The 24887-nt window shown below is 39.3% G+C and overlaps 1 protein-coding gene across 1 annotated transcript in view; it reads left to right on the plus strand.

Annotated features, from left to right (window-relative positions):
- LOC310724493 (teneurin-3) overlaps window positions 1-24887 on the plus strand; it is a 44259-nt gene that overhangs the window by 8735 nt on the left and 10637 nt on the right. The window contains exons 5-8 of the mRNA XM_083538573.1: window positions 11354-12228; window positions 18511-18686; window positions 18846-19081; window positions 20545-20841. Coding sequence (XP_083394699.1) covers window positions 11354-12228; window positions 18511-18686; window positions 18846-19081; window positions 20545-20841 — 1584 coding nt within the window. The remainder of the gene's footprint in view (window positions 1-11353; window positions 12229-18510; window positions 18687-18845; window positions 19082-20544; window positions 20842-24887) is intronic.

The raw sequence follows: 24887 nt of genomic DNA on the forward strand, positions 1-24887 counted from the left end.
AAATAAAATAATTATTATATATAATATATAATATCTTTATATAATGCAAAAAATCATACCTAAATAAAATGTATTTATGGAATATAATATAATGAGAAATAAACCCGGTTTGTATATTTGTGTATATATGTTCATCCTTATAAAATAAATATAAATATATGTAAATGTAAATATAAAATATAGACATATTTAGAGCAAAAATATTTAATGTGCACAATCTCTTACGTTGATTTCACAATGTTTCACAATAAATTGCTGATTATATTCTTTTTTAACAATTATTATATTACAGATTAAAAATCCAGTTATTATAAATGTTTCTTATATAATTATATAACATTAATGATAAGTCTGTGTTTTAATGTGTAATGTTTTATTATATAACTATAAATATATTAGTATCAAATTCTTACATTCTTCATCTGAACATATAAATATTAATTCAAGTGTTATTTCATATTATTAGGAATATATTATTATGAGAGACAAATAATGTGCACTAATTTATAATTCATACTACAAAGTGAGCAAAAATATAGATATTTCATAATTATTGTTAAATCTAAAACATTTTATCCAGAGATTTTTAAATGAGAAGTAGAGTGAGAAATGAGACGTCTTGCATTCAGGACATTTTATATACTAAATAGCCAAAATTGTTGGGACACCAGACTTTTCAGAAAACATGTGGTTCTTTCTCACACTGTTACCAAATATTTGGAGGCACACACTCGTATAGGACGTCTTTGGACATGCTAAAAGACCATGCAAACGTGTTCCAGCATGATGATGCCCCTTTGCACAAATCCAGCTCCATTAAGATCTATTTTACATGGTAATGTTGGAGTGGAAGATCTCCTGCTCTAGAGCTTTAACTCTGTAGAACATGAATTGATGTGAACACTGAACACACCCAAAGCCCTCTTATCTCACCTACATCACTACCTGACTTTACTTACACCCTTATGGCTGAATGAAAAATGAGTAGAGCTCATAATAACAGCAAAAGGAGACACAAAATCTTATGGCCAGGTGTCCACAAACTTTTGGCCAAATATTGGGGATCAAGTTTGGCTTTTTTCACTTTAATGATAGTGAGCATAAAACATTGAGCTGAACACGTCGTGTTCCTCCTCAGGACTGTACAGCACCATCACAGCCGCATTATACCGTCATTACCGAGAGCATCATCAACACACACACACACACACACACACACACACACATGTTTTCTTTATATCTCTTTATAAAAAACACACAGTTTTTATTATGGCACTTATATATATATATTTCCTGAAGCTGACGGCGTGTGCTGCACCAGCGATGTTATTGATTAGACATTTTTACTGCCGAGAGCAGAAAAATAAAGAGCTGTGACTCGCCGATGTATATTTATCCATGATATATATGATAATAAAACACACACACACACACACACACACACACACACAAACACACACACACACACACACACACACACACACACTTGTTGGTTAAAATAAATACGTTTGTGTTACCGACTGAAGAAATAAGCTTTACGATATATTTTGCATATGATAGCTCTTACACACACACACACACACACACACACACACACACACACACACACACACACACACAAACACACACACACACACACACACACACACACACACACACACACACACACACACACACACACAAACACACACACACACACACACACACACACACACACACACACACACACACACACATGTTGTGTCTAATTAGAGGCCAGAAAGTGTGAGGAGGAAATAAGTACAGATTAATAAAAGATTATTTTTTTAAATAATATATTTTATATGAGTGAATGTGTATATATATATATATATATATATATATATATATATATATATATATATGTGTACATATTGTTTATAATTACATTTATATAATTTTATATTGTATAAAGGTATCTGTATATGTAGTTTTAAATGTATAGAAATATATATAATTTTAAAATATATTTTGATATGATATATATTGTTTTTATAATTAATAATATTTTTTATAATATTTATCTAATTTAATTTCCATCATTTTATTTTAACATACATCATTTACACCTTTTTTTTCATAATAAAGATCAGAGGTTGAATTTTGAATCTTTAATATTTTAGGTTAAGGGTTTATTTAATTTTTTTGTAAATCTCTCTATATTTTTTTTATTAGAGTTATTTTTATTATTATTATTGTTATTATTATTATTATTATTATTTGTAGGGTAAACATTTATAAATAGATTTAACTTCATAAAAAAATATAAAAATCTGCATTCAGTATAATAAAAAAAATTGGCTTATTTTTAATCTTAAAAAAAAACAGAGTAGTTTATATTTCTTTTTTTTTCTTTTTTTTTTAAGAAAACGATTAGTTTTTTGCGCAGTGTTATTGGGGAATAATAGTTTCATGAGAAAACAATATTGCAAAGTCAACTACAAGGTCGTTGCAACTTTACAGGTTATAATCCGATTGTGTTATATCAGCTCACACACACACACACACACACACACACACACACACACACACACACACACACACACACTTCACTCTGCATGTGTATCAGAGAGCTACAGCGCCCCCATCTGTCTGTTAAATACAAAAAAAAAGCTCATTTCCCTGTTCAGCACTTCAGCTCAGCCCCTGATATCTTCACACGGAATCTCAGCGTGACGATCATCAGACTCGGTCTGATTACAGCTTGGTTCAAAATCGGACGATGTTAACTGGCACTCGAGTGCACGAGGAGAGAGTGCTGTAGTGTTGAAGTGGGCTCATTAAGAGGATCGCACTTAGCTCTCAGGACTCATTTATTATAATGGAGAAACACGGCTGTGTCTCATTCTCACATGAATACAGGAAAGTCAGGCGCTGCAGGTCAGGTGTCGCAGTTTACCTGAGATTTACTCCACTCTACATTCTCTGTGGCTAGAAAAAAGCAGGTGAGATTTAGAACTTCCTCCTGCACAGGTTTGTCATTGTGCAGCTTTTTTTGTTAGCGAAATACTCCACAAGATTCTTCCATTTACATCCACGTCAGGCTTTTCTCCACTTTTCGAACATTTTTGGCCGTTTTTTATAGATAAAAATAAAGCATGCAGAACAATCTCTCTATATCTCTCTCAATCTCGCTCTAAAATATCATCTAATAAAAAACAAATGTTGAATCTAAAATTCATTTTACACTGTAAAGAGGAAAGATATGTTTTCATTTGATATTATTATATTATATTTAATAATAATATTGAATTATTTTAATGTCTGGATCTTAGAGTCAGTATTTACTTTTATAATACCTAATTAAATATATATATATAGTTACTCTTGTACTCTTAGATCCAGATGCTTTAATAATAATATTTTCTAAATATATATAATATACAATTATATATATATATATTTCTTTTTTTCTTTTTTTTGCTGTTTATTGTTCAGGTAATTATCGTATTTGAATGCACTGTATATATTTATCATAATAATATTCTTATTAAATATAAAAATTAGGTAACCCCCTCTGTTTATAATTACAGCTTTACCTCAGACTGTTACAAAGTGCTGACACTGCAAACTTCTTCCGTAAAACATTAAATAAAAAAAAAACAATATTTAATGCATTTACGAGTGGCACCTGACGTAGAACGAGCCGTTACTATGGAAAAAACAATGTGTCTAAACGAGAGCATTTATATAAACCTGTTAAAATTAATTACCACTTTCTGACCAATCAGAATCCATAATACATCTGTGCTACGGTCTAAACATGTTTACAGATTTTAATTTTTTTTTTTTGAGTAAAAGTATTTACCTTCAATGTCCAATCTCCCGTCCAATCACACCAAACATAATGCCAAAAAAACTAAACAGATGTTAATTAAATTTTCAGGCAATAATTTTTCAATGTGGGCGGAGTTTTCCCATTCCTCACAACGAGGAAATCTTAAATTCTTTATCTCAAACGAATCCCACCGTTGTCCCTGGGATTAGCGTGGGTAGACGAGGACGCAGGTGGACACTGGAAGCCGAGTCGTTTTTTTTGTCTTTAGGAGCTTTCAGACAAATGATGGATGATGTTTTTATGTTTCTTATTGCAGGACAGAAGGTAAAGTCTTATTTCCAGTACAGTCATCTAATATTTTAAGATGAACTTCATATATCCTTGTCCATTTCAGCATTCAAAAATAGCTGCCATGAAATTGTTTCATATCACACGCCAGGCTGCGTTTCTTCAAAACAGAGCGCCGTTAACGTTTTCTGAATCGTTTCACCAAAAAATAAAAAAAGGTATTGAAAATGGATTGCAGCACACTCGGAGAAACTTTCTCGTGTCCTACTTTATATTTAAACTGCATCAGACCTGCGATAAAACCTGCCTTCCTGCTCCTGTGTATCTGCAGCTCATTATTTTTATATATTATTTATATATTCAAGATTTAATTGCATTTATTTAAAAGTACTTCCTGTGTCATGGTATTTATTATTTCAATAAATTAATAAACATATTTAAATAATAAATCAGATAAATGCAATGCTAATGACTAGGAATTATTTGATATTTTATCTCAATATTATTAATGAATTTATAATTTTTAAATAATAGTATTTTTATATACTTGGGTATAAAAGAATATATTTATTATAATAATACAGAGCTTCATATTTTAGCACATCATTTTTGCATACCATTTTTATTGTGAGTTACATGTAGGAAGAGTGTAGAAAAAATTCCTATTGATGAACGGTACTGCAGTTCTCTGTCACCATCAGCACCATGGACACTGGACCTCTGGTCAAACCCATAGATCTGAGCTGTAAAAACCCACAGAGTCTCATCATCCAGGATTCAGTACTAGTGAAGTTGCTCAGGTGTGGGAGAGAGCGATGAGCAGAAAACCTCCAGAGCTGAAAAAAGTTATTGAACTCTTATAGATGGTTGTTTATAAACAATTGGAAAAAGGTCTAATCAAAACAAACTGAAACCCTAACCCACAACCAAAACCCTAACCCCCACCCAAAACCCTAACTCTCACCCACACCCACACCCCAACCCAAAACCCACACCCTCACCCACACCCCATCCAAAACCTATACCATAATCCCCACCCAAAACCTATACTATCACCCCCACACAAAACCTTCACCCACACCCACCCAAAATCTACACCATCACCCTCACCCACAACTCCACTCGATACCTACACCCAAAACCTTCACCCAAAACCCACACCAACACTCAAAACCTATCCTCTCACCCACACCCGAAACCCACACCCCTGCCCAAAATTCTAATCACACTGCCAATCAAAACCCCCAGACCCACACTCAAAACCCCCAGACCCACACTCAAACCCCCAGACCCACACTCAAAACCTTCACCCACAAATAAAACACTTAACACACTCCCACAAAAAAAACCAACATCTTAAAACCTTTATCCACACATAAAACCCACACCCACCCACAGTTATAACCACCAATCAAACCACCACCCACAACTTTAACCCCAAACTCTAAACCTTTTTTTCATATATCAGGAGGTCTGATATAAATCAGTCAAACACTCTACCACACTGACTTCCTGTTTTTGCAGGAAATAATTCAGCATACTGAATCAATCACAGCACTGAAGACATTTCAGGGTGTCTCTGAGCACGTCCGTGACTCGGTCCTGCAGTGAGAGTGCTGAGTGGAACTTCACATTGTAAACCCCAATAAGTAGCAGATTATGAGAGCTGAGCAGCATATAAAGAAGAGATAAGTGAACTTGTGGTGTGTTTAATCTGCGGATTAACGATCCTCAAGGAGCATTAAAGTCTAACGCCTTCAGAATAGAAGCTTTGTTACAGTGCGAATCGGGGCAAGGTGCTCAAAGTTAAAAAGTAGACTTAAATACCGACCAACACGCACAGCACTACATAACAGTAAACGGATAAATACGTATCACATCCCGTTCTTTTGAAAAAAAATTGTGTTTGGCAAATTGTTGTGGTGTAAGAGAAATAAAATCCTGGCAGATAAGCTTTTACTGCGCTTTATCACACGATCCTGTCACTTCTGCTTTACTTCCCTGACTCTCTTCTCGCTCTGCTGTTCCGTCCCCTGGAGTGTGTTTCTGTCCCCGGTGTCCATCAGCCTGAGGACCCTGACCCTCTGTTAATGGTCAAACAGTGTTAGCAGTGAAGCTGAAGTGGATCATGTATAATGCAGACATTGAAGACGTGAAAGCTTTTATTTCTACAGCATTAGAGTTTAATGTTCCTGCGGGGTGGGAGGCGGGTAGAAGGGAGCAGAGACGTCAGAGAAATCAGGGAATAATCAGTGATACATGGTGTATGTGAATTAATGAGCATGCAGTGGAAGGAAAGAAGCAAAGAAAGACAGAAAGAGAAATTGAGAATTCGCACCCATATTATTATCCCCCACACAAAACTCACACCCACAACCAAACCCCCCACCCAAAACCCAAATCCACATCCACACCCAAATCCACACCTTAACACCTTATCCAGAACCTACACCCAAAACTCACACCCACACCCAAACACCTTATCCAGATACCACAGCCAATACTCACATTCACACCCAAACAGCTGATTCAGATCCCACACCCAAAACTCACACCACAGCCAAACCCCCCCATCCAGAACCCACACCCAAAACTCACACCCACATTTAAATCTCTCATCTATATCTCACACCCATAACCAACACCCATTTCCAAACCTTTCAACAAAATCTTCCACCCCAAACTTCCACTAAAATAAATCCTACCTAAAACTGCCACAACCCCCCCTCCCAAACCCCCCATGCATATCCTCCACCTAAAACCCCCACCCAAGTCTTACACCCGAAACTTCCACCAAAAACTTACATACAAAAAACCCAATTAAAAATGATTTGGTTTTATTCACTTTTTAGAAAACATTCAGGAAACCGCTGACTAAAAGTATAACTTCAATCAATTAGAGACGTTCACATGGACATTCTAAACTGATCACTCAACTCTCCAGGTTTTCTCCAGCTATACTGCAGTTTGGACCTTCGCTCTCTGCCATTAAAACATTATCTGCTTTCCTGCTAGTTTTGTTGTCCTCCTGACAACTTCAGTGGTGGTTTCAGTGCAGCGAATGATTTCCCTGAACTTTTACTGCCTTCTGCACTCGAAGTACCTCAGGATTTTAGTTTGACTGCTTTCACCATCTTAGCACATCTAAGCTCAGAGACGTAAGGAGCCTGTCTCCAGAACATCGGGACATGCTGCACCTTCTGGTTTTTCGCAGGAACGTTCTCATCGAGCTGTGAAGTGATCCAAACCCCTTCATGATGCTTTTAAACAGGAAGGGGCGGGGGGGGGGGGATTTCAAATTATGACCTCCATCTCAGGAGCAGATAGAGGGAGCAGGGACACAATTATCCATATTCCCATATTTCATATAACTACGAACTCACCATTTATTCAATAAAAAAAAGAAACGAAACCTAAAGAATGTAGAAAGTCAGAAAAAACTGGCAAAAGACAAAAGAGCTTTCCAGTCATTCCCTCTGAGAGAAAGATAGAGAGAGAAAGAGAATCAAAGAATGGAGAAAAACAACACTGCGAGTCTAGACCAAAAAGTTAGAGAGATAACAAGAGATGTTAAAGAGAAGGAGAAAGGGAACAAGTTGTAAGCAGGCAAAAGAACAAAGATAAAGCACTAGAGATGGAGAGAGGGTGAAGTGGAGTGCAAGAGCGTGAGATACACATAGAGAGAGACTGAAAAGAAATCCAAGTAAAGAAAAAGAACAAAATGGAGCCAGAGGATCAGAGACTGTAGTTAATAAAGAAATCAGTGAAATAGAGAGAGAGAGAGAGAGAGCGAGAGAGAGAGAGATGAGTGTCATTATAAAACCCTCTGGTGTTAATTGTAAGTGAAAGGACTTTCAGCTTGATTCTCATCACATGTGTAGTTTGGGCTAATTGTGATTGAACCATGCAGCTGTTCCTCCATCTTCACACGCAGACTCGAGGCTCGACACTGCATTTCGTTTGTTTTAACAGAATTCCTGACAAAAATTTTTTTAGAGCTGTTTAATCTCTTCACACATTCAAAGAGTATAAACAGTGCAGGTGTGAAAGAAGCGTAAAGCTCAGTTCTCTGCTACAGAGCGTTCATCTCAGTGATATTAAAGGTTCCTCAGTGTAAGAGATGATCTGCAGTCATTTCTTGTAATTGTGTGGAGGCGGAGCTGTGCAGCTCACCAATCAGGGTACAGTACAGGATACTGATCATTTGATGGACAGTGAAGATTATGGTGAGCTCACTGGTCTTTCTGCTGTAACCGAGTTTATTTCGACTCTGGAAGTGAAACAAACATGTGGGGTGTATGTTGAATGTGTGCGCTGAAGGACAGAAAGAAAATAGAATTTATGATCAATCTACAGTGTTTTTCTTGGTCACACAATTACACTTATTGACTGTAAAGTACACATGTCACATGCAATAGCAACACATTATACACCCAAAACCCACACCCAAAACCCAGACCCACACCCAAAACCCACACCCACACTCAAAACCCACACCCACAATTAAAACCCAGACCCACAAATAAAACCCTGAACCACACCCAATACTCAGACCCACACACAAAACCCTGACCCACAACCAAAACCCTGACCCACAACTAAAACCCTGACCCACAACTAAAAACCAGACCCACCGCCAAAACCAAGATCCATACCCAAAAACCAAACCCACACCCAAAACCCAGACCCACACACAAAACCCAGATTCACACCCAAAACCCAGACCCACAACTCACACCGATACTTAAAACATGCCCACAAATGAAACACCACAACCACAACTTAAACCCCATTCCCAAAACCCACACCCACAACTTAAAAGTCCACACCTACAACCCACACCCACAGCTTAAACTTCACACCCTAAACTTAAACCCTACAACCAAACTTAAAACTTACGCTCAAAACCCACACTCATAACACTCATCCCACACCCACAACTTAAACCCCACCTTTATAACCCACACTCTACACCCACAGTCCAAAACCCACACCCACAACCTACAGCAAAAATACAAAACCCACATTTAAAACCCACACCCACACTCAACCCAGACCCACTACGTACATTAAACCCAAAACCCACACCCCCCCCTCAAACCCATACCCTCAACCAAAAACCTTCACCCACAACTACACCCCATACCCCCAACCCACACAATCCCAGACCCACACCCACCCCTCAAAACCCACACCCATGATGAAACTCTAATGCATTTCCTGGTTAAGGATTTTTGTTTCTTTACTCTACAGTACAAAATTATGGACTAGATGAGGACCAGTTCCCTACTTGGTACCTGTCAAGGTTTCTTCCTTATGTTATCTCATGGAGTTTCCCTCACCACCATCACCTCTGGCCTGATCATTAATGATAGACTTCTATCTTTAAAATGTATATTTAGTGTATGTTGGTTATACAAGTCGTTATACAACTGAACTGAAAGACGGAGCTGTAGAGGGGGAAAAGCTGTGCTCTGGAAAATTCAATGAACAAAAAGAGAAATAAAACAGCTGAATGTGACACGTTTTTTTAATAATTATCTAATCAATTATTTAGCACAGACTCTGTGTGCTCAGATCATTCTTCTTTTTTCAGGATGTTTTTCACCCCTTTTTTCTTGTTTTTTGATTCGTTTAATTAACACAGTGTGAAACCAACGAGCAAACGAATCAAAAGTAAATTTCGCTTTGATTCAGTCTCGGCAAACAGACTATTAGTGGCGAAAGGGTCATAAAATCCTCGTTAAAAAGGATCTGCTCCGATACCCAACGCTCAAGATTTTACTTTTGCTACTTTTTCTTCTTGTTTATCCCCTCTGGCACAAAATAAATGACCCAGAGACAGCAGAATGAAATAAAGCCCCAGTCCCGCATTGTATTAGAGCTGAAAAGTTAAAGGATTCTTCTTCATCAGTGTCATGGCGACGCCTCGGCCTTGGAGAGAAAGCGACAGAGATGCGGGACCGAAGGAATTAAAACATGTACTTACTACAGGCGTTTCTGCTCCCAAATGCTGAGCGAATGGAGAGACTTTAACACACACCGGCTGTGACAACATTTAATATTGCCTGCTCTCGGCCTTTATATCGTTCACACCTTCAGATTCTCCTGTGTGAGAACTTTACATCTGAACCGGAAACCTATGAAGGAAAAACAAATAAAGTGTTCTGTTTCCTGGAGTTGGATTCACACATAAAGCCATCGCTGTCTGTACACGTTATGTCTGGCCAATCAGGTAGAGAATACTGTAAATACAGACCATCTAATGTACAGTAAAGATGATGATGAGCTCAGCTGGAGCCTGATTCTACTCGGAATGTGGTGTATTTTTGTAGTTGTGACCTGAAGTCCTCAAGATTAAAACTTCTATCAAAATAGACTTCATGATCACGCTATAGTTTTACATTCATTCAATTTAATTAATTTTTATTTGTGTTGCGCTTTTAACAATGAACATTGTCTCAAAGCAGCTTTACACAGATAATGTGGTGATAAAATAAAAATTTTCTTTATAAGTGTACGTTTGTCCCTGATGAACAAGCCGGAAGGAAAAACTCTCTGAGATGCAGAAGAAAGAAACCTTGAGAGGAACCAGACTCAGGAGGGAACCCATCCTCATCTGGGTGGCACCAAATGTCCATTTATTACAGATAAACGATGTTGAGGTGCAGTGATAGTGATCAGAGCAAACTTTAGTCCTGAGTCAGTGTAGCAGACTGTTGATATTAACTACAGTCCAAATCCATCCTCAAAGCTCCTGTGTTACTCTGTAATCTCACATTATTACATTGTTTACATTTGGTAGATGCCCGTATCTATGGGTTTGAGGGCCTTGCACAGGAGCCCAGGAGTGGCAGATTGGTGTGGCTATGATTTAAACTAAAAAAATTTGAATTCAAAACCTAATGTCTTCACTACTAAGCCACCACCTCCCTATGTAACACAATTACAGCCCATATCCAAAACTCAAAACACAACCCACACTGAAACCCAAAACCCACACCCCAAAACCCACTAGTCGAGCTGTACAGTTAAAACCATGTGACAAGCTACCTGTCGGACATTATTTTATTTTTTTAGCTTAGAAGTAATATCTGAAAGTTATCTCAAAGTTTTTAGGCGTTCTTAACAACTCCACTAGTGATGCACTGAAACAAAAGTTACAAAGTATGTTCAAGTGTCAAAACTGTGTGTGTGTGTGTGTGTGTGTGTGTTTTGTATTCGTTTTGCGTATCTCTGACATCTGTGCTGCATCTCATTTCCCCGCAGGTGCGATTGGAGTGGCCAACAGACTTGGCCATCAACCCCATGGATAATTCGATTTATGTGCTAGACAACAACGTTGTTCTTCAGATCACGGAGAACCGGCAGGTGCGCATCGTAGCGGGACGTCCCATGCACTGTCAAGTTCCAGGCATCGAGTACGCGCTGGGAAAACGTGCCATCCAGACCACCCTGGAGGGGGCCACTGCCATCGCCGTGTCCTTCAGCGGCGTGCTGTATATCGCCGAGAGCGATGAGAAGAAGATCAACCGTGTACGACAGGTGAGCACAGACGGAGAGATCACGCACCTGGCGGGGGCGCCATCCGAGTGTGACTGCAAGAACGACGCCAACTGTGACTGCTACCTCACGGGAGATGGCTATGCTAAAGATGCTAGGCTAAATGCCCCATCCTCGCTCATCGTCTCTCCTGATGGGACTCTGTACGTTGCCGATTTGGGCAACATCCGTATCCGAGCCATTTCACGAAACCGTCCTCCTCTTGCATTGTCTGGATTTTATGAGGTGGCGTCTCCGGCTGCGCAGGAGCTCTACATTTTTGATGTGAACGGCACGCATCAGCACACCATGAGCCTCGTCACTGGGGACTACGTGTACAACTTCAGCTACAGCAACGAGGGCGACGTCACCGCCGTCGCCGACCGCAACGGCAACACGCTGCGCGTCCGCCGGGACCCCAATCGCATGCCTGTGCGCCTCGTCGCCCCAGACAACCAGGTGATCTGGATCACCATCAGCACCAACGGAGGTCTGAAAACGCTGACGGCGCAGGGGCAGGAACTTACGCTCTTCACCTACCATGGCAACAGCGGCCTACTCGCCACCAAGAGCACCCAGATCGGCTGGACCACCTTCTACGAGTAAGTCAGGCTGCTGGTCCACACAAAACACTTACACACACTGCAGCGAGAACCTTCAGAATACAACCCTGAGGTAGAACCTGGTGCTAGGGGTATAAACATTTATTCCAACCATATAAAGCTGACGCAGTACATGGTGAAAAGAAATGAGGTTTGGAGGAAACTCTCTACATCACACAACATAGAGTTACATCACACAGCATAGAGCTACATCACACAAAATAGAGCTACATCACACAACATAGAGCTACATTACACAGCATAGAGCTACATCACACAACATAGAGCTACATCACACAACATAGAGCTACATTACACAGCATAGAGCTACATTACACAGCATAGAGCTACATCACACAAAATAGAGCTACATCACACAACATAGAGCTACATTACACAGCATAAAGCTACATCACACAGCATAAAGCTACATCACACAAAATAGAGCTACATCACACAACATAGAGCTACATTACACAGCATAGAGCTACATTACACAGCATAGAGCTACATCACACAAAATAGAGCTACATCACACAACATAGAGCTACATTACACAAAATAGAGCTACATCACACAGCATAGAGCTACATCACACAGCATAGAGCTACATCACACAACATAGAGCTACATCACACAACATAGAGCTACATAACACAGCATAGAGCTACATCACACATCATAGAGCTATATCACACAGCATAGACCTACATTACACAGCATAGAGCTACATCACACAAAATAGAGCTACATCACACAACATAGAGCTACATTACACAAAATAGAGCTACATCACACAGCATAGAGCTACATCACACAGCATAGAGCTACATCACACAGCATAGAGCTACATCACACAACATAGAGCTACATAACACAGCATAGAGCTACATCACACATCATAGAGCTACATCACACAGCATAGACCTACATTACACAGCATAGAGCTACATCACACAGCATAGAGCTACATTACACAGCATAGAGCTACATTACACAAAATAGAGCTACATCACACAGCATAGAGCTACATTACACAGCATAGAGCTACATCACACAAAATAGAGCTACATCACACAAAATAGAGCTACATCACACAGCATAGAGCTACATCATACAACAGAATACAAAAGACAGTGCAGACAGACATTACAAAACAAAACAGTGCAGGACAAATACACAAAATAAACATTCTGTATAATATACAGTACAATGTGGAACAATAAAAGGGGCTGTAAACAGAGTTTACTTGTAAAGTTTAGTTGTTCAAAATGCGTGGAAAACAGCATCAGCAGAAATTGTTTTGTTCCAGCATAAAAATGCACCTGTACACAAATCCAAATCTATAAAGATCTGCTTTCTATGGGATGGAAGTATGTTGAAATCTCCTGCTATAGAGCTCCAACCCTATTGAATGTCCCTACATCCTTTATTCAGTAGAAGTTACAGATACTCATGTTTTAATAGACTGTGGTAAAAGTTGAAGTTTTGAATACACTTTTTTTACTCAAGTTAAAGTAAAGAAGTTTGGGCTCTGACATGTACTGAAGTAAAAAGTAGCCTTTACTGCTACCTGTTTTAGTGTCATGCTGGTAACTGGACCTCACGTCATATAAATGTAGTTGGGCTTTCAATAGATTACAAATATTTAATCGTGATTAATTGCATGATTGTTGCGAGTTAACTCACGATTAATCGCAACTTAATCGCACATTTTTATCTGTTCTTAATGTTCCAATTTTTTATTCTCTAATCAACATGGACATGGGCAAATATTGATGTTTTACGCAAATGTATGTTTATTAATAGTGAAACAAAACTTAACATAGAGCATGAAGACAAACAATTCTTGTAAACGTTTGAAAGTTATGGTGGTGTTTTAAATTACGTAAATCATCAGGACACCTTTGCTATGTTTCCGCACGAAGGATTAATGAGGTGATACTGGAGAAACTGTACCTCTTCTAACTTCAATATGGATTACAGAATCAGACAATATTTGTATCCAATATAAATTGGTTTATTTCAAAGTAGACCTTTCATGTTTTCTATACATATATTATTTATGTCTGTGAGGCAAATATTTAGAGATTCAGGTTGTTTTATTTATGTGTCTGTGAAGAGAGATGACAGAGATGGCAGAGAGCGCCCCCTGTCTGTTTGTTTTATTTTATAAAAGCACAGCATTTTGTTGTTATTATGAGTGTATACAGCTAGACACTTTACAGATTTTAATTATATATTGCTCTTATCCGTAAGAGCAAAAAAGGCAGAATAATGTAAGTTTATTTCTGTGTTATGAGGAAACAAAAATGCCACAAAACGCACTGGCGCGTTTGTCGACCCCAAGAGGGTAAATTGTCTGTGTCAGGGGTCACCAACCTTTTTGAAACTCAGAGCTACTTCTTGGGAACCGATTAACTTGAAGGGCTACCAGTTTGATACACACAGTTTTCAGTTTGTTCTGAAAAACAAATTTGCTAAATGTACTTTTTATTATATGTTATTATTAATAATTAATGATATTCATCTATGTGAAGACACTGATCATTAATGATTTCTCATAATAATCATCAACAATGATTTAACAAAGTAGGAAACAGCTATTGTTAGAAAAAGCCCACGGGCTACTCATGTTGTCCTTGCGGGCGACGTTGGTGACCCCTGGTCTGCATCATGGCGGCTTTTCGTGCTGATTTCAGATTTGGTGCATCAGTAAAACATATGTTTACTGATTAAAAATAATTTTTCAGGAGAAGTTATTTATTTAATATATTTATCTAAAACGAGAGGACGTTGTGAATAACCGTGTTTTGTGCTAAAGGTTTTAATTTCACCTCTTTTATATGAATTCTTTTATATTTTTCATAAAAATGGTCAAACAAAAAATGCACACTACATTAATCGCACGTTAATAAAAAACAGTTCCGTTAAAATTAATTTGCATTTTGACAGTCTTAATTGATAAGTTTATACAAAACCTAATGAACGTATTCAGTCTGAAGATCCACCATATAGAACACAAGCAGAGAAAAGATGATGATGATCAGGAACGTCTCTGTTCTCAGTCTTGTTCTCATCACTGACTCCCTCTGTCTCATCCACGTTAACTCCAGACTTCTTACTGCCTTCTGTCCTGCTCATTGTGAGCTTCAGAAACTAGTCTACATGTGTGGTGTGTGAGAGACAGGAAATGATGCACCAGTGGATTGAAGAAGCTGCTCAATGACAGGAAACAGGTTGATGTGCTGAAAACGGCGCAATGAGAAGAGAAAATATTGATCATGTCACCAAACAGATTTAAACTAAAGTAACGAGTCTGATGTGAACATGTAAGAAGTAGAAAGTGCAGATTTTTGTGTAAAAATGTAATGAATAAAAGTAAAAAGTTGTCTGAAAAATAAATAGTGAGGTAAAATACTGATATCAGAAAAATCTACTGAAGTACATTAACTAAGTATTTGTACTTTATTACTTACTCCTCTAATGAATGTGAGCACTGACTGCACCACTCAGAACTTCTCAATTACATCAGTACCTGACTCTCCTTAACATCTAGTGAAACTTCTTCCCAAAACAGTGGAGCTCATTATAACAGCAAATGGAGACTAAATTTAAAATGAGATGGTTAAAAAGAAGCACATAGCAATCTGATGCTCAGTTGTCCACAAACCTTTGTCTGTTTAACGTATGGATTGTTGTGTGAAAATGATGTCCTCATTATTTCTTTAGGTAAAACATAAAAAGAAATGAAATCATTGCGAGTCAAACTCTTACAAAGATTCTGCATTAAATATAAAATTAAATTGAAAGTTTGGAACATCATAACACTGAACGTTATCGCTACAACCTCAGTACATTTCAGGTGAAACTAAAAAATACATGGTTTTTGGGTTTTTTTCAGATTAAATATTAATAAAACTGAAGTTTAAAACATTAAAAAGAACATTCAGGTAAAAATAAAAAATTAAAACCAAAACCAAAGCATTCCAGGCTCGAGTGTGAAGACTTCGATGTGATTAATATTAATAAATACAATGAAAAAATATTAATTTTATTTTTTTTATTTAAACACTACACGTAACGATTTAAGCATTGACGGACTAATAAAATATTAAAAAAGTGAAATATTAATAAATATCAGAATGTAGAATGTTTAAAAAAATTATAAAAAGTAAAGAAAACGTGGAGTGTGTCTATGTGAAGGAAGAGTCCTGCATCTCCTGCTCAGGAGAAATCAGCGATGTGATCGTTTAGTTCTGCAGCCGAATCTCAGAAAAATAAACCTGGTTTATTCAGGACCATGCAGACGCAAAGATCCAATCAGAGCCCTCGAGTATCGATCCTATAGAGATGTGGGACATGCATGAAAATATCCAGGTTTTCAAGACCCTAGATCTTTCCTCAAAGAGAGTATATGATCACCTCCATCATCATCATCATCATCATCATCATTACCTCCATGATAAAGATGTTCCACTAGATTTATGTGGAGATTCCAGGCCTGGGGTTCAGTCAGTGTTCACATCCATCCCAATAGTGTTGGAGCTGTACAGTAGGAGATCTTCCAACCCATTTGAAGTAGATCTTCATAGAGCTGGCTTTGTAAGAAAGAAGACCTTCTGTCTTCCACAATCTTCCTCTTTTTTCCTCTGTCTCCTTCTATCTCCTGTTGTCTCCTTCTGTCTCCCACAGTCTCACTCAGTCCTCTTCCTCTACTTCTGTCTTCCTCAGTCTCATTTTGTCTTCCTCAGTCTCTCAGTCCTCCGTTCTCCCTCTGTCTTTTTCTTTTTCTTCTTCAGTGTCCCACTGACTCCTTCTGTCTCGCTCGTTCTCTCGGCTCTTTAACGCTCGACTTGTGGTAAACGGGTTAATCCTCGGGGAAAACCCATGATTGCACCTGATGCGTGCAGTTAAACTGCCTTGGTGTAGGTTTCAGCACATTCAGCATCATAATGCAGCCACGTGACAGACAAAAACCTGCAGTCCTCAAAAAACTGTCATTTGATCTGGACGTGAACACGGGAGAAAAAGAAGAAGGGGGAAAGAATGGAAAGCATCAAGAAGGGAAAAAGAATGTGCTACATTGCCAAGAATATTTGAAGTATGTTCTTCTGGTCTAATATGAATATGCTCTGTGTGCGTGTGTGTGTGTGTGTGTGTGTGTGTGTGTGTGTGTGTGTGTGTGTGTGTGTGTGTGTGTGTGTGTGTGTGTGTGTGTAGAATTAGATTAGACCTGTCACTGACAGACGGCGTTTTCTGGCTCGCTGTAGGTTATAAAACTAATCTCATTTTTAATGGTGCTTCATCTTTCAACAGCAGGATTTATTATTCTCTCCGTACAGGACATGCAGGAATTTCACTCAGCACATCAGCCAGAGCACACGCAACACACGTGCAAGAACATATAGAGTACAAAAAACACATTTACGCATTCGTCATACACACACACACACACACACACACACACACTGTCAGGATGCAGTAGACTAATAGGAACCAAATGGAGGTGTGAATGAAGGGCATAGCAGACTGAAGTAAATATATGCAGGTGTTCAGTTACGTGTAACATGTTCAGAAGGAACCGTGTGCTGTACAGGAATCTGAGAACAGACACAGAGACTATTCACTTCCTGAACACAGCACTGATTCTCATTGCTTTCAGGAGAAAAGACCTATGTGAGACGTCACCATGTGTCATTGTAGCCTTATTTGCATATTAATTGGGATGTCAAGCTCTTTTGCATATCTGAAGGTGTAGGATGGGAAAGAAAGATTTTCTGAAGACGTTTAGAATGAGTGTGATAAGTTGTGATCTGGGATTCATTTTTAGAGATTTGTGATTTGTCACTAAAAACAGTGGTGATTTGTGATTGGTGATTTAAGATGATGAGAATCAGTGATTGGTCAACAGGAACAACATGGAGCAGTGATTGGTTTTTAAAAGCAATTGAAAAGAGTAATTGGTCAATAGGAACAATCGTAATGAGTTACTGCACATCTGCAGCAACGAGAATCAGTGATTGGTCAATGGGAACAATTGTGAAAGGTTGAGGGTAAAAACTGTGATAATTAAATGGTGATTGGGGAGAATGGTGATCAGTGATTGGTCATATGGTATTAATTGTTGGTCATTGGGAACAATAGATCACCATTCTGCTCATTGGCCAAACACTGATAGGTCTCTGGGAATAATATTAATATGTTAATTAATATGTGTGTGTGTGTGTGTGTGTGTGTGTGTGTGTGTGTGTGTGTGTGTGTGTGTGTGTGTGTTTTCAGCTATGACAGTGAGGGACGGCTGACAAACGTCACCTTCCCTACAGGTATTATCACCAGTCTGATTGAGGAGATGGACCGAGCGCTCACAGTGGACATCGAGACTTCCGGGAGAGACGATGACGTTAGCATCACCACTAACCTCTCCTCCATCGACTCTTTCTACACCCTTGTACAAGGTAAAAAAAAATAACACTTCCCGTCCATGTGCTTTATCATTTTATTCATTTATTAATTTGTTTTTTCTCTATCGAAGTTGATAAGACCAAAAGAAGATTTAACTCCTCTGGAGACTCCTTTGATTGAACTGTTCCTAATCATCTGATCTTCTCCAACAGATCAGTTGAGAAACAGTTATCAGGTGGGTTATGACAGCTCTCTGAGGGTCATTTACGCCAACGGTATGGACTCACACTACCAGACCGAGCCTCACATCCTGGCGGGTGCAGCGAACCCTACAGTGGCCCGGAGGAACATGAGCCTGCCTGGAGAAAACGGCCAGAACCTGGTGGAGTGGAGATTCAGAAAAGAGCAGACTCGAGGCAAGGTCATAGTGTTCGGACGAAAGCTGAGGGTGAGCTTCTCGAATTCTCTTGAAACTTGTTTAAAATGGTGTTTCTGACACACATGTAGTCATGCTGAAAAATATAGGAATCAATTCCTCCTGCTCGACAGAAGGAAAGTCACGCTGAAGGATATTTCACACACAGCTGAATGAAAAACTTTACAAACCTGTCTCAGGTTTAAATATTCGATCGTTGAGTGATGAGTGTTAGTGTTCTAAAACCAGGTGGGTGAAGCAGAAAAAAACAATAGCTCTAAGTGTGTTTAGACTTTTGGTTTGTTTGCAGGCAGTGGAAAGAGAATTATTTAACTACTTGAGGAAATTCAAAAGGCTTTTAAACCAGTGCGAAGGTTAGGGTTTGCGATTTATTTTTATTTTTTCCCTTTTCTTTTTTTTGCTCTAATGTGGGCTTTTTGAAAGGAACCCCTTCAGGCATTTCCACCTTTCTGACTCCTTTTATTCTACAGGATAGTCTGGAGGGTTCCTGTTCTCCGTACAGTTATTTATTTCTTTATTTTTTTTTTCCCCCTGTGTGGTGTTTTATTCGGTTGCTCGAAGCTAATGGTTTCAATTTTATGCCCGTGTAACTTAAACAAAAAACTCAATATGCCGATATCAATGATAGTAACAACAATGGCACAACTACAGTTTGAATTCAGTATCTGCTGGATTTGTTGTTGGGAGGAATGGAGATTTCTGGTTGGTCATTAGGAACATCGGTAATTAGGGATTGGTCCATCAAAACAACAGCAATCAGCCATTCATTATCAGGAATAATAGCATCAGTGATTGCTCATTCAGAACACTGGTGATTAGTGATTAATTACTAGAAACACTTATTACTGAATGGTGATTAGTGATTCTTCAGTGGGGACAATAGTGATCAGTAAATACATCAGGAAGAATTGCTTTAATGATTAGTCAATAGGAATGTGAACAATGTTTATTAGTTATTGGGCATTGGGAACAGTGGTGATCTGTGATTGGTTATTGGGAACAGTGGTGATCTGTGATTGGTTATTGGGAACAGTGGTGATCTGTGATTGGTTATTGGGAACAGTGGTGATCTTTGATTGGTTATTGGGAACAATAGTGATCTGTGATTGGTTATTGGGAACAATAGTGATCTGTGATTGGTTATTGGGAACAATGGTGAACTGTGATTGGTTATTGTGAACAATGGTGATCTGTGATTGGTTATTGGGAACAATGGTGATTAATGATTAATTATTGAGAATATGAGTGATTGTTCCCATTGACTAATGATGATCAGTGATTAGTTACTGGTAAATATTATGATCAGTGATTTATTGGTAACAATGGTGATCAGTGATTAATTGTTGTGACAATGGTGATTAATGATCGCCCATTGGAAACCATGATGATCAGTGGTTAGTCATTGGAAGCAGTGAAATTCCGTACTCTGAAGGTTTTAAATCAGTATCTGTTGTCCTTGTATTTGCATGTAACAGGTAAACGGGAGGAACCTGCTGTCGGTGGATTACGACCGAACTCTCAGGACGGAGAAGATTTACGATGATCACCGTAAGTTCCTGCTGAAGATTGTGTACGACACGGCGGGTCACCCTACACTGTGGGTTCCCAGCAGTAAACTCATGTCGGTGAACCTGACCTACTCGAGCAGCGGTCAGGTGACAAGCATCCAGCGAGGGGCCACTGTGGAGAGGGTGGAGTACGACAGCCAGGGGCGCATCATCTCCAGAACCTTTGCTGATGGCAAGTCGTGGAGCTACACTTACCTGGACAAGGTGAGTTCAGTATTTAAAAAATAAATTAGGATTAGATTGGATTAGATTGGATTAGATTATTAAATCAATGATGCGTTGATGATAGAAACAAAAAATTAATAGTTACAGTCATTTTATTTCAGAGTGAGAATACTTTATCAATCCCCCAGGGAAACTGTTTGGTTGCAGTTGCTCACAGCAAAAAATGGAAGCAAAGATTAAAGTTAAATAAAAAATGTAGGAAAAACATTTAAACAAATTAAGAAAAACAAACACAAATTTAAATAAATATACATATAAATAAATATTATACGTCATATTTCATATATTTTATTAATATAATGCTATAAAATTAAATAATTAATTAATTAATTAATTAACCAATCAAAACCATTCTAATTATTATTAATAATTATACCAAAATTCATAATAAAATAATGATATACTCAGTGTTTTATGCTGTGGAGTAAAACATCATTCAAATCAAAGTAAAAAAAAATATAAAAAAAATTAAATGATGCAACAAAAAAAAAAAGGTATTTTAACAGCAGTAGTATTTTAAAAAGATTTATAGCAAAATATAAAAAGTATATTTTAAGAGGGAATTATTATCTTCTTCTTCTTTTTCTTCTTTCGGCTGCTCCCATTAGGGGTCGCCACAGCGGATCATCCGTCTCCATACCACCCTGTCCTCTACATCTGCCTCTTTCACACCAACTACCTGCATCCTACTACACCACATCCATGAACCTCCTCCTTGGCCTTCCTCTTTTCCTCCTACCTGGTGGCTCCATCCTCAGCATTCTTCTACCAATATAATTCATGTCCCTCCTTTGCACATGTCCAAACCATCTCAATCTCACCTCCCGCATCTTGTCACCAAAACATCCTACATGCGCTGTCCCTCTAATAAACTCATTTCTAATCTTGTCCATCATCGTCACTCCAAACGAAAACCTCAACATCTTCAGCTCTGCTACCTCCAGCTCCATCTCCTGTCTTTTACTCAATGCAACTGTTTCTAATCCATAGAACATCGCAGGTCTCACCACAGTCCTATAAACTTTCCCTTTCATTCTTGCAGATACCCTACTATCACAAATCACTCCTGTCACTCTTCTCCACCCACTCCACCCTGCCTGCACTCTTTTCTTTACTTCTCTAACACACTCTCCATTACTTTGCACTGTTGACCCCAGGTACCTGAACTCCTCCACCTTTTCCAGCTCTTCTCCCTGGAACCGCACCCCTCCACTGCCCTCCCTCTCATTCACACATATGCACTCTATCTTACTCCTACTGACTCTCATTCCCCTTCTCTCTAACGCATATCTCCACCTCTCCAGGCTCTTCTCAACCTGCTCCCTACTCTCACCACAAATGACAATATCATCCGCAAACATCATAGTCCAGGGAGACTCCTGTCTGACCTCGTCCGTCAACCTGTCCATCACCACTGCAAACAGGAAAGGGCTCAGGGCCGATCCTTGATGCAGTCCAACGTTCACCCTGAACCAGTCTGTCGTACCTGATGCACACTTCACTGCCGTCACACTGTCCTCATACATGTCCTGCACCACCCTCACAAACTTCTCTGACACACCTGACTTCCTCATACAATACCACAACTCCTCTCTTGGCACTCTTTCGTACGCTTTCTCTAAATCCACAACTACACAATGCAATTCCTTCTGTCCTTCTCTATACTTCTCCATCAACATCCTCAAAGCAAATAAGGCATCTGTGGTGCTCTTCCTCAGCATGAAACCATACTGTTGCTCACAGATGGTCACCTCTTCTCTCAGCCTGGCTTCCACTACTCTTTTCCATTACTTTAACAACTGATCAACTTAATTCCCCTGTAGTTACTGCAAGACTGCACATCTCCTTTATGCTTAAAGATCGGTACCAGCACACTCCTTCTCCATTCCTCAGGCATCTTCTCACCTTCCAAAATCCTGTTAAACAACCTGGTCAAAAACTCCACTGCCATCTCTCCTAAACATCTCCACGCTTCTACCGGTATGTCATCTGGTCCAACCGACTTTCCACTCTTCATCCTCTTAATCGCTGCTCTCACTTCCTCCTTACTAATCCTATCCACATCCTGCTTCACCAACTCCACATCCTCCAACCTTCTCTCTCTCTGATTTTCCTCATTCATCAGCTGCTCAAAATACTCCTTCCACCTTCTCAACACACTCTCCTCACTAGTCAACACATTTCCCTCTCCATCCTTTACTGCTCTAACTTGCAGCACATCCTTCCCAGCTCGGTCCCTTTGCCTGGACAATCGGTATAAATCCTTTTCTCCTTCCTTAGTGTCCAACCTCTCATACAGCTCCTCATATGCCTTTTCCTTGGCTTTCGCCAAATCCCTCTTAACCTGCTGCGCATCTCTTTGTACTCCTGCCTACCTTTCTCATCACTCTGTCTATCCCACTTCTGTTTTGCCAACCTCTTTCTCCCTATGCTCTCCTGCACTTCCTCATTCCACCACCACGTCTCCTTGTCTTGCTTTCTATTTCCAGATGTCACACCAAGTACTTTTCTAGCTGCCTCCCTCATCACCACTGCCATTTCCATCCTTTTAGCAAAATCTACCACCATTTGCCCTTCCACATTCCTCTCCTTAAAACCATACCTACCATCACCTCCTCATCACCTCTGTTTCCTTCACCTACATGCCCATTAAAGTCTGCCCCAATCACCAATCATTCTTTCCTAGGTACACCATCTACCACTTCATCTAATTCACTCCAGAATTTTTCCTTCTCCTTCATCTCACAGCCAACTTGTGGAGCATAGGCACTGATGACATTTATCATCATCCCTTCAACTTCCAGCTTCACGATCATCACCCTATCAGAAACTCTCTTCACCTCCACTACACTCTTACTGTACTCTTCCTTCAGAATCACCCCTACACCATTTCTCTTTCCATCCACACCATGATAAAACAGTTTAAACCCACCTCCAATGTTCCTGGCCTTACTCCCTTTCCACTTGGTCTCCTGAACACACAGCATATCTACCTTTCTCCTCTCCATCATATCAGCTATCTCTCTCCATTTACCAGTCATAGTACCAACATTTAATGTACCAACCCAAACCTCCACTCTCCTGCACTGCTCCTTTCCCTGCCGTCTCTGTAGACATCTTCCTCCTCTCCTTCTCCTCCTTTTGCCAACAGTAGCCCAATTTCCACCGGTACCCTGTCGGCTAACGATACCTGTGGCAGTCGTTGTTAACCCGGGCCTCGACCGATCCGGTATGAAATTGTCATTTGTGATCCGCATATTTGATTTGGCACATGTTTTACGCTGGATGCCCTTCCTAACGCAACCCTCCCCATTTACCCGGGCTTGGGACCGGCACTAAGAGTGCACTGGCTTGTGGATCCATAATGGCTGGGTTAAGAGGGAATTATTATCTATTGTTAGCAAATGAAAGAATGCAGTGCAGAGCGGATGAAAGTCTTCCCCTGCAGTGTGAGATTAAAGTGGGAATGAACAGGAATGAAGGAGAACGTGTGATCAGTGACCTTCTAGTGCTGATAAAGTTTAGGTTTGAAGTTGGCCAGGGTCATGTGGGTTCAGGAACACACTCGTTTGTAGTCAGCGGATCCACCTGAGATTTGACTGGAGCTTAGAGTGACCACGGGCGCTCAGCTGGAGATTTATCAGAGGTGCTGACTTCTTAATTTTCTACTAAGGATACAAAGGGCACACTAATAGTCCTGTCCCAGCGTTACCAAAATACCATATAAAGGAAGCAAAACGTGTTTTCTAGGACAAAGACCTGGAAGTACTTATAAATTTTCCTTTTGAATTATTGAGACTTTTGTGGTTTCATTGGTTGCTGTGGAGAGAAGAGGAGGAGGAGCAGGAAGAGAAGAAGAAGAAATAAAAGGGTGTTTGTTGACTGGACAGCTTTAGGAGTGCTGTACAGAAAGAATTATGGGTAAAAAATGAGGCTCGAGGGAAAAGTCAGGGTTTCAAGGCCAAAAAAAGAACGAATAGAAGGGCTGGTGCGGTGGGGATTGGGGGGTATTGTTAAAGTGAGAA

Source organism: Silurus aristotelis (assembly GCF_946808225.1).
Source record: "Silurus aristotelis genome assembly, chromosome: 4".
In the NCBI taxonomy this organism is placed as follows: Eukaryota; Metazoa; Chordata; class Actinopteri; order Siluriformes; family Siluridae; genus Silurus; species Silurus aristotelis.